Source organism: Gasterosteus aculeatus, chromosome 15, assembly GCF_964276395.1.
Source record: "Gasterosteus aculeatus chromosome 15, fGasAcu3.hap1.1, whole genome shotgun sequence".
Taxonomy (NCBI): domain Eukaryota; kingdom Metazoa; phylum Chordata; class Actinopteri; order Perciformes; family Gasterosteidae; genus Gasterosteus; species Gasterosteus aculeatus.
In genome coordinates this window covers 8,444,506-8,456,372 of record NC_135703.1, presented here as the reverse complement: position 1 = coordinate 8,456,372, position 11,867 = coordinate 8,444,506, and the positions used below count along the sequence as shown (strand labels likewise).

Genomic DNA, 11,867 nt, shown 5'->3' with positions numbered 1-11,867 from the left:
GAGAGTCAACTGGAATCTTAAGAAATAATAAGGGGAAAAGATATCCCTCGAACCCAATGACGTATTTCCCAACACTCATCTTTATTAAGTAAATAAACATACATCAAAAATATATAACCATGCATTGGACGGACAGGCATTTTGACATTTAGTCAGCTGGCCTGTTGTTCCTGGAACAGGGCTGGAGGTAGAACAGGACAGAACCGCTTCAGCCCCCTCACTCTGGCTCAAAACATTCAATAAATAAAACTAAAACTGGATAAAAAATAGTCATAATGTAAAAACAACTGTGGAACTATTTATCTTTTTATACATTATGTCCACAACAAAAAATAACCATATATCTTCTCAACCCTCTACATGTATTTAAATATAACTCCAAAACTATTCAATGTTTTTTTGGATAGCTATACATTGTATGAAGTAAGACTATTGAAGAATTTTGTGGTGGGCTTTCACCTACATAACCTGCCTGGTCAAAAAAAAAGAAGCTTTTTGAGCCTTAAGCCAGTTTCCAAATCTGCAGGAATGGTAGAGGTAGAGGCATGGCCTTCCAGAAACAGTAGCTTATCCCATTCCCCACTCCTCCCAGATCTATGGAGCTACGCAGGCAGGAGGAAATCTTTCGAAGACACCGTGATGCCAAAGGGCGCACCGACGTCCCAACGTTGTCTTTTTGTCCCTCTAAACTACCCACTGGAGCAGATGGTCGCCTGGTTGTTGGGCAGCAACAAAAACTCTCTGCAATTCTGTCTTTAACGTAAGGCTTATTATAACGGGACATCGTGTCTTTGCCACTTTCTGTGGTCGCATGAACACACACACACTTATTTTCACAGTGTTTCCTTTCAAATAGACACATTTAGCATGCTGGTTTGATAACAAAAAAGTGTTGTGCATTTTTTGTCTTAGCACAGAACTGCAGCAGTTACACTTTGTCCGATTGTGTTCCGATTAATCTTCTCCTGGAGAAGATCCAGCACTCGCTCGTTTTGGTCTCTTATCAGTTTTCAAGAGTTTGTGTGGGTTTGCGTGGGCCAGATTATCAGACAGGGATAAAGCTTCCCTTTGTCTTTCCCTAAAAACACATTTCAATGGAAAAAGACTGAAAAAAGATCCCTGTCTCAGAACGGACTTAATCCTCTTCCAACAAACTGACCTTGTGACTGTTTTGTCCGACAGGAAGAACCTATGCTGTAACAGTAGGGTAGACGAACAAGAACGTACAGTATGTGTGCAGTTGTTGTAAAGGAGACCAGTCTGTCCACCAAACAGGATTAAGGCGATTTCACAAGTGTCTTCGTATGAGGGTGCAGCTTCATTTTGATACAAAAATAAGAAACTCCAGCAAAAAATCCTGCAGTTCTATTTAACAATTTCTACTGTGTCTACGTTTTTTATTTTTTTTTGGTTACCTGGCATTGTGTTGTAATTTTATATATAGGGATTTTAAATTTCAAATAAACAAGTGAGACAAGGAGGAACTCCAACATCCATTTAAAGTAAGTGTATTGCTATAAATATTACTTAGCTTTCACATAAAACAATAAAACATCCTTTTTAGTTTGTGGCAAAAAAAAAGAGATGTCGCAATGATAACTAATTCAGCTGGACATTAGTTTTTCCATCTTATTTCAGAATTATACAGCATGCATATTGTTCAAGACAAAACGGAATGAATATATATTTTTAACAGTTCGCAGTCCACTAAACATAATCCCCAAAATGTCCCCCCAATTCACACGCTCCAGTCCTTTATCTGAACTCTGTATACTAGAGCAGAATTGATGGTGTTTTGCTGGTTTTAATAACAGTACTTTAAAAAAGAGAGCAAATTGCACAATATTTTCATTTTTCTCGGCCTATATTGTAGCTCCTCCTCTAGTCCCACCGGCTGTAATAATCATCAAACAACACCATAGTGAATAGCTGGTCTCCGGTAGCTACGCAGTCTCCTGACAAAATAGAAAAAGTCTTGCGGACTGCGTGAAACGTGCCTTGGCTGAAATATACATAAAACATCAACGTCTTAATACCCAGTCACAGCACGTCACGTATGTGTTTGGTGCATTGATCTTTTGATACATACAGTACAGTAAGTTTGTCATCGTCATCATGCATAAAATGAAAAGGTCTCTCTCTCTCTCTGGTCAGTTCAGCAGCGTGCCATAGAGCTGGGCCTTGGTCAAACTGTCTTTTCTCGTCAATCCCGCGCTACCAAACTTTTGGTATCTCGGAGAGGACTTCTTTGGGAGCGCGGGGCCGACGCTGAGCGCGGAGCTGGAGCTCGGGCGAGGCCGGACGCTCGGCCTGGGGCTGGGGTAGTGTTGAAGGCTTGAAGCCTCCAGGGAGCTTTGGTGTAAGGACTCAGCGGAGCTGTCTGCACTCCGGCTCACGTAGTCCCTTTGGCCACCGCCTGCCGCGCCCCCACCGGTCTCCTTCTCTTTAGAACTATCCGAGAGAAACAAACTGCACTCGGAGTCCTGGCTGTCGTCCTTGGCTCTGTACAGCACCGACGTTTTCTCCGGCTTTCGATGCTCCGTTGGTTTGTGACAGCGGCTGGGCGACGGGGGGCCCGCGGCAAAACAGTGGTCCGGCCCACGGCGGAAGACGTCGTCTCCTTCTTGAAAGCTGCTGTAGAGAGGCCCCTTGTCCTTACTGGAAGGGCCGATGGCGTAGTGGCGTTCTGAGAAACTGTACGGAGAGACCCGCCCCGCGACGTCCCGGTAGGAAGACGAGAAGGCGTTGATGTCCTCTACACTGAGCTGTCTCCAGCGGTTGCTTAGGTCGTCCTCCTCGGGGACCTGGACGTCACCTCGCCTGTCCAGAGGTCCTCCGCGAGCCCGGCCCAGTCCAACTGTGGACCCCGCGGCGTGAGAGGATTCCAGGTGGGAGGTGCTGGAATGGTACGGCTCGCTGAAGCAGGACGCAGTCCTTTTGTACGCTGGCGAATGGGCCTTCTGTGGGCTCCTGGGCGTCACAATGTGCTGTACGCTGAGAGACTTTGGGAAGCCTGGACTACATTTATCGTAAGAGGACGTGCTTTTGCGATCGTAGTCCGCACCTCCCCCGTCTCGCCAGTCCATATAGAGGCCCTGGTGGGAAGACGATAAGGTGCCAATGGCAGTGCGCCCACAACCGCCACCTCCTCCCTTCTCATCCGACGCGAGGCTGAAGCTGGAGTAGGAACTAGAGGGGGGGAGGCTACCCGTGGCAAAGTCATCGCGATGGTGGAAAGACGATGATGGAGGCTCATGGTGGGAGAAGCTTCCAGATCGGTAGGCATCTTCGTCTGGGTTGCTGTCGGTGGAGTTCTGCGAGTGTAGCTGCAGCAGAGCGGTGTCGTGGAGGTCGACGCTCTGCCTGCGCTCCGTATCTTGCCATCGTTCAGGACAGTAGAGGGCCGTGTCGCTGCAGTACAGGTCAGACGTTTTGGAGGCGATGCGACGGTTCAGTTGGTCGGTGCTTCCTGTCGCTGGGTGATAGAGCCTGTCCCGTGGCTGCGGACTGGGTGAGCGTGTTGCAGGACAACTGCTTCCAGGTTCATGCTTTGCCAGGACTTTGGCAATTACGGTTGTGGGGACGGCGTCCGAGTAATTGGAGTGGGACATCGCGACGGTGGCTTCGCCACCCCACTTGTGTTTCTCCATGTGGGAGCTGATGCGTTCTTGGAAATCCAATGGCAGCTGCAACAGACGAAAGAACGAAAGACGAAAAGAAGCGCCATGAGAAATATATCCAGATGTTTCTGTGACAGTTGTTGAGCCAGTCTTTGAATCTAGCTAAAAAACAAAATGTAGTGCTTTTCAACTTGGATCTCCTGCATGCAGGGTATTCTTGAAGCCATTCCTCATGATTTTAATCCATAGTTCTGGTTTAGGACGTAACTAACTCTCGTATATCTTCATAGTGCAGAAAGGTTGGTGTATCTCAGAGGTTTAGCGCTACTTGGACCGCTCTAATCAACTCTGATGAAAAATGCCCAACACTAGCTTTTAATAGCTTTTGTTCTTTCATTTTCCCAAAATAAATCTTTCTTTTTCAACTTTTCAACTGTAATTTTAGTAGGGATATTCATTTTAAGAATTTCTTTTTGCACAGTATTTTTGTCTTTCCAAATAATGATGTTGTTCTCCGGTCCATCTGTTTCTCTGCCGCTCTCTTTTGCTTCCTCTCCTGTCTCCCTCTGGCACACACAGACTGATAGGTTTGGTTTGGCTAATGTTCGAGAAAAGTGTTCCTGTCAATTACAGCTTGGTTTCTTTGCGCCAATTAAAGATGGTCAGGATCAGTAGGAAATGTTCCTGCCACACAGATTTCCCTCTTTTCTCACGCCTTTGTTTATCCTTTCATCTTCCTCCTCCTGCCCCAATGCCTTCATTGACCGAGAAGCCACTATTTCTTCCCCCTCTTCTGCCCTCTTTCTTCTGTCTACCATCAAACACGTATCATTTCCACAGGGAACGGCTTAGATTCAAATTAAACTAGTGCTCTGGGTCCCCAGCTGGGAATAGAAAAACAAGGTGAAGTACTGACTTGGCTTTGTTAAGAAATAGAAACGTGCTTTGGCATAAAATAACCTGCATCTTTTAAGTGAGCTAAATATAGCAGCCACTCACTGCCTCCCCCAGAGGGAATGGAGATGGTAAGTAGGTGAGGGTATGTTGGGTTGGGGGGGGGTGTATTTACAGCGTGTGCTCCAAATGAGCTAGCTCAGCATCGGCTGCTATCCGTGGCAAATCTTAATTAACTGTCACACAGTGTTAATCCACGTGACAGCCAACACATCTGCATGTCTTATTCCATCTACAAAAATTATTTAGGATTAAGGGTGTTGGAACTGGCACTTATTGTTTTAGTCAGTATAGAAATTCACTCACTCTGTAACGGCTCTTTCTTAAAAATACTTTAGCATTAGACTAGATTTGAGCTTTTCTAACAACTTCTGTAATTGCAGTGATTTTTTACAAATAGATATTTGCATAAGTTACAACAAACTAAGCTTATTTTCAGCCTTCATTGGGGAGTTTTGTCAGTTGGAAAGACAATGGTCCCTAGCGACCAGTGACAGAACTACGAGAGGATTTTTAAAAGCGCCTGAAGCTTTTTAATGTTTCCTCGTCACTTATTTTAATGTAGAAGGGTCTTAAATATGCCCAAGATGGCTGTAATGCTACAGACACGCCCCAACTCTCAGTAAAACATTAACATGTCCATCTATTTGTTCGATGTTTTTAAATGCTTTGAACTTACTTTAAAGTCCAAAGGTCGTCATTTTTATTGCAACACAGAGATGGAATTCACTGATGCAGTTGAACGGGGTGTGGGGGAGCTCACCTCAGACAGCTTGTGCGCTCTGTAGTGAGGTTTGGAGCACTGCAGCAGCTCGGCGGCCAGGTTGCAGTCTTTTCTGTAGACGTCCTGTAAGGGGCAGAAAGAGCATCTGTTACTAAACAGAATTTCATGAATTCATTCGTGTTCATTTCGGCAGCCAGCCCTCTATTTGGGGGGAAAATCATTTCAGGGTACAGTGTCCTGTATTGTTACTGTGATTCTACAGCAACAAAACAACAACAACAACAACAACAAAATACATCAATGAAATAACAGACATATTGTTAGAGATGTTGGTAGTTTGACTATATTGACTATATTATTTAACTATGCTTTACATTAGAGGATTGCAGGATCTTTTTAATGTGTAAGACTGAGTATATCTGCCCGGTAGAGTTTTTGTAAATTGTTAAATTATACATTCCTTCACCTCACAGCATTATGTTTCTCTTTCTCGGTCTTTAACAAATGATTTTGACTTTCTTTTCCTCTCCCTCCTCTATGAAATCCCTCCTCTTGTAAAGGTCAGGTCTTGCTGCACTGTATTCTCACTGTGCGTCTATCACCACCCTCACGATGCTTCACACAACATCAAAGCTTTCTCTTTGACAGTTCCAACTCCCCCACCAGTTAACGCTGACTGATTTTTGAATGAATTTTTTCAGGTTTCCTGTATCTTCTGTGGACTTTTCGTGGCACAGGGGTTAGAGACGGTGTGCTGGGAAGCACAAGGTTGGTGGTTTGATTCCAGGCTGCCCCATGTTCCATGTCGAAGTGTCCCTGAGCAAGACACCTAACCCCTAATTGCTCCCCGGGCAAAAATGTGAAAAAGCCGTGGGTTTAAAGTGTAATGTAAGTCGCTTTGGATAAAAGCGTCTGCTAAATGACCTGTAATGTAATGTAAACCACCGGGGCTTTGACAATGTCTTAGTTAAAATTAGTTGTGTGATGGGATGAGGTCTTAAAATCATGTACACATTATGATTCTTTGAACAGAGTAACGCAAGTTTCTTGGGGCTTTGTTTAATGTCTGTGGAGTCACAGAGCCTTGCATCACAAATTAAGGGACTATCCCCACCAAATTTTTGAAAAGAGGATTCAGGATTCAGGACAGTAACCGTCCTAAAGCCCCAAATCTCCTTGGCCTTTAATGGCCCAGACCACTGCTTAATTTGTGTGCCTGAAGGTGGAATATGATTTGGGCAAACCTTCATCAGAACTTAGTAACTGAAAAGTTAGTTTACTTAGTTAGTTGACCCCCCCCCCGAGTACTCACGTTGTCCTCTGTGAGTTTATTTATTGTGATCTTCGCATCCATGAGGTGGTTGTTGAGGACAATGATTTCCCGGCCGAGGGCTCTCTTCTCCTCTTCATGGTGCTGGGACTGCAGTGTAGGAGAAGAATGGACAAGGGACGAGAGAAATTAAGTAAAAAATAAAAACCTAGCAACATAAAACAAAAACAAAGGAAAGTTGCAGGTTGACCGAATAGATGGTGAGTAGTGAGCAGGAAGTTAAGAGGTCAGAGACAAGAGCCGAGATAACAACAGAAAGGTGAGGAAGTTGAAGCTACAGGAGAAAGCAACTGAAGAAAAATACGATGAGAGGAGAGGGCAAGAAAAATGAACGGAAGGGAGCCGTAAATCAGTCTGAAGATGGTGCCAGCAGCAGGTCTTAATTAAAAGAAGATTACCCTAGCCAGCGCCTATATCATATCAATTACTCAGGGGGTGAGAGAAATAGAGGGGGTGAGAAGAGGGAAAGAGGAAAACAAAGAGGGAGACAATGAGAAAGACAAATGAAAGGCTAGTCCCATTTTCATTACTGTCGACGAAATGCAAAATGACTGTGCTGGAGTGACATTTTGGCTCCCGAAACACTGGAGTCTAATGACGGCGATGTCGTAGTTCGCTGCTTTGTCTTCCTGTCTGCCGCTTTAATCTCAACAACTGTCTACCACATTGTCCTGCCGTTCGGCGCTGACATCCGCGGCGCCCTCAGGATGATTCTTTACACTGAAACTAATGAGACAGATTGATTGAGAAAAAATGTGCTTGGTCAAAGAGGATGAACCATTTCTGTTTTTCTAGCACCACCCTCGGTTTGACGTTGAAAATATTTCCCGAATCAACTGAGCCCATCCCTATTCCCAAGGGTATAAAGCCGTATTTCAATCACACGCAGGCTTTGGGCATGTCAAGAAGAGCCGTGACTTGAATACAGATGTTGTCATTAGTTTGTTAATTGTTCTGTGCCACAATTTACCTTTTAAACTGAAGTCAACATTGCAGCTTCCAGGGGTCAGCAGAGGGTTTTGTTGACTAAAAACAATTTAAAAACTATTAAAAAAAACTATTAATCTTATTCTCTCTGACACACACACACACACACACACACACACACACACACACACACACACACACACACCATTAATCGCGAGAACTGTCACACAGCAGCAGCCGACAAATGATACAGCTGTGAGAAATCGCTTAGCCTGCTACCCTCCTCTCCTCTAATCTCTCAATGCCGGTGATTGTTTTGAAATGGTGTGCCAAGCAAATCTAATAGGTGGCAATTAATGTCAGTTTAAGCAATAGGCCAGCATTGATATTTAAATTTGGTAAGGATTTCATCAGTCGGCTGTCATAATGCTTGATTTCCATTCAAATGTTTTGTTGCTGATTGTGTGGATGATCACACGCGGGCACTTTATAGCTCAGACATGCACTTTCTCCCTGTTTTTGTTAAGATAATGTTTTATCTGATCAATGATAATTTTCCCCACAGAGGTTTATACGTTTTTTTAATGTTATATATTAGTCTTGTGCTGTTTAAATACAAGGGTAATGTAAAAGAAAATGACTTGCATAAAACCCACTTCATTAAGCCAACTAGTTGCTTATGTTCAAATGTACACATTTACATCCATCACTATCTATTTGCTGCAACAGATCTTTTAGTTTGAAAAATAAATCATGAAACAAGTTGTACAAGTACAAATACTGCAATAGAATGAAAGGACCTGAATGATGTTGCTTTAAAAGAACCTCTAGTTGTTTCTTGCTTTGCCTTCCAAGATCTCAAGAATTATTAATCATAATGAACAATGGTAAAAGCAACAGAACAAATTCAATTTTTAATAGTTAGGCTTGTTTTTATGTTTCTGCTTTGAAGCCATGGTTGGTAACGTGAAAAAAAATCAATAAAGCTCAGCTTTTAAAGGCAAAAAACTATCAGGTTAATAATTCCCCCCAAAACACATCAAGCTTGTTCAGCCTTCATATGTTACCTGCCATCTCTAATATCCCTGTAGAAAACAAATCAGACTACATATAGAAAACAATTAAACATAGAACAATCATAATATATATATATATATATATATATATATATATATATATATATATATTAACATGATCTTGCACTGTACTCCGCAGAGAGGGAGAAAGTGATATTTTAATCACAGCGTCACGTCTAAAGCAAAAATCGAAGCTGTACACACAGATCTTCGCTATCTCCTTTTGTCACACTGAGTTGAATACACATGATATCACAAAGACGTTCTTATCAGTTGCTGCCAAACCTATAAGAGAAAAGCAACAAGGACAATTAACATGCAAATTTCTTCTTCTTATTTTAAGATTGACCCGCTGGAGGGTTTATGCTGACTCACCGTTGATCTGTTTTAGAACTTGTTCAAAAGGATTTGATAAATTGAAAGCACAGTGAATAAAAAGTAAAAAATGTCAATTAGATCTAAGTATTCTGCCGGAGATTTGACCTTTTCCACTGAACAAATGACACCTGAATCCCATGAGATGCAATTACTGCAGACCGTCTTATGGAGAAGAGCAGAAAACCTCATTCCAGTCAAACTCAGTCTTACTTTAAACTTTTTCAAACAAATCCCATTTTCCAACTAACCAGATTTTAGAATCCCGATCGCAAATATAAGCGGCTTCCTGAATGAAGCAGGATCTAAATATTGTGGGTAAATTGAAATAGACCGAGAGAAAATCAAATGAATTAACAATGGAAAAGAGATGCTTTGTGTTGTGTTGTCTTAAAATGGTCGCATGTGTACAGATTATAAAGCCCGTTGGCATTTGTGGTCATGGGCTTAATAATTGAATTGTATTGAACAGAACAGAACCATAATGATTGCTAAACTAATGGTGATCTATCCAATCTATATAGTCAGTGCAATATCTCCAATACATTTTGTTTCAAACATATTGTTCCTTAAGAATACATACAAACTTTTGGTAAATATAATGGACCAAGTTATTGATTAGTCCATAGTTATTTTGCTGCTGTGTTACTTCCCGGGATTCTCAAGAAAGAACAAAGAGTGTATTATTATGCACTGTTTCAGTATGATACTCTCCCATATGTATATTTGCACTTTTTCGTTGATGAGTTATGATGAACTACTGTCATGTTAAAGGGACCAATTAGTGCACTGCAGGCATCATTGAAGGTCAAAGAGCAACATATTTGTACACATGCATAACCGGCTTGTATGTTCCTCCTTCAGCAATGATTCACCAAACATCGTTCACTTGGTGAACGTAGATGTAGAAGCCATTATTATTTGGCCATTCTGCTGTGCGTAGACACGAAAAACACAATTATCCTCTCTCCTATGTCCTCTTGTATTTTCTTATACTTCTCCTCTTTTCCTTGTACTTACATATATTTTATGTTTCCCTGTTTTAGATTTGGATGTCAGCTCTGCAAACATTACTATGATGCTAAAATGCATCGATGCTTAATCAAATTCCCATTGATTATCTTAATGTTCTTTTATATACTGTTTGGCCAAGAAAAAAATAGAGGCCCCAGAGAGTAGACTGAGTGTCTGTGTTTCATAAATAAACACATAAATAATTAGATTTAAGATGAATACGTCTGGGTAGAGATGTAATGTACACCAATAACAAAGGTTCAACATGCTACAACTTGTTCTGAGTAGCAGCTAACAATTCATTTTCATTATTGATTGAGTTAAGGAGCCATCTATGCTCAGATGCTCATCAAATACCCTGTTTTCTTCTTCCTGGAACATTTTCTAATTCAATAGAATCCACAGTATTTGATCCCTCCGAGCATGTTAATCAGCTTAAATGCCAATGTTTAATGTATTTATCTTTAGTTATTATTTATGTTAACTTTTAGTTTTTCAATATGTTGCTTACAAGTGATTTACAGCAGAACTGTGTGTAGCCTTATTAGGAAGACAGTCATTGAGTTTTATTCCCAGCACCACGGACAGCTCCGCAATCAACAAATCAACATTTTCTAAAATCTTTCAACGTTTTCGGTCTCATTTTGTCCTTAAAAACTGTTTCTCTAGAGATCAAAAGTAATACTGTTAAGTTGACCTTGTCGGTTTGGGTCTTTTAATGACACGTCCGATTTGAGCTGCTTTTGTCACTGCCTTGCTTCCCGGACTGTCTTCTACAAAGGGACATATTTCCCCCTTGAAATGACACGGCATGACGTGACATCAAAAGAAATGACAATCCCAATGAGCTCTGCCTAACCAAACTGTCTCTTTCCCCAAAGACAATTTGACACACAAAGTCTCAGTTAGACAGACAATCCTTTTGAATGTCAAAATAAAATTCCCGTGAGCAGAATGTGATGTTCTGTGTGTAATTTATGAGAGGAATGATTCGTCTGAGGCTTCCAGTGTATCCATGATATTACAAAGTCTCATGGATCACATTGGAGCATCGTCAAACAGTTATGGCTACAAATACTGCAAGACTGATGCTTCTGACTATACAGTGCTATGTTTCATGTCTTGATTGCTTCATTACAAATGTTACGCCTTACTGATCCACCAGCATGCATTAGTAGACAGTGAAATCCACGCAGCAAATCGAACAAATCGAAATAAAGCTATTTACATTAGCTTATGCCAGTTTCCAATTAGTACCTACGGATTGTGAACATGCATGCGTATAGAGTAAAATGTGAATATACCGTAGACCCATGAGATGCTGGTTTACTCACTACTTCACACAGTCCTCCTATATTAGTGTGTATGGTGGACAGAAAAGCCCCGTGGATCAAACTTCTGATGAGATCCGAATCCACTTCAATCATTATATTGTAAATCCTCATATCTCATATTGTGCTCTGATAACTGTCAAATAAATACTTGAGCAGAGGCTGTAGGAGGAGGACACATGGGGAACCTGCCTGATTTGCTGCTACTGAGGTGTGCAGCAGTTTGCTATAATGGTTATCTGACAGGGGTTGCATTGCAGGTAAGACCAATTACTTTGGACATTGATTGCGCTCTCTATCTTTGATCATGTAATTGCTTTGAGAAGCGTCTGCGGCTGTACAGTTAAAATCGATGGTACTAGTCGTTGTCATCGTTAGAGGGGAAAGAGCAAAGAGAGTAAAGAATTCCATCTCCAAGAGTTTTGTTTCTTATTGCGTTATTTATTCTGATCACTTTATTGGCGCATCTGAAGCTTGCTATGCATTTGTCCTTTAAGCCTCTCAATCATATAACGG

General features: G+C 41.7%; 1 protein-coding gene across 4 annotated transcripts in view; it reads right to left on the bottom strand.

The window, feature by feature from the left end:
* Positions 1-64: 64 nt before the first annotated feature.
* begain (brain-enriched guanylate kinase-associated) overlaps positions 65-11,867 on the bottom strand; it is a 28,926-nt gene continuing 17,123 nt past the window's right edge. For all 4 annotated transcript variants that reach the window (XM_078090008.1, XM_040199214.2, XM_040199212.2 and 1 more), the window contains 3 exons: positions 6,611-6,718; positions 5,338-5,421; positions 65-3,686 (listed from right to left, as the gene is read on the bottom strand). In XM_078090008.1, coding sequence (XP_077946134.1) covers positions 2,151-3,686; positions 5,338-5,421; positions 6,611-6,718 — 1,728 coding nt within the window. In that variant the 3' untranslated portion in view covers positions 65-2,150. The remainder of the gene's footprint in view (positions 3,687-5,337; positions 5,422-6,610; positions 6,719-11,867) is intronic.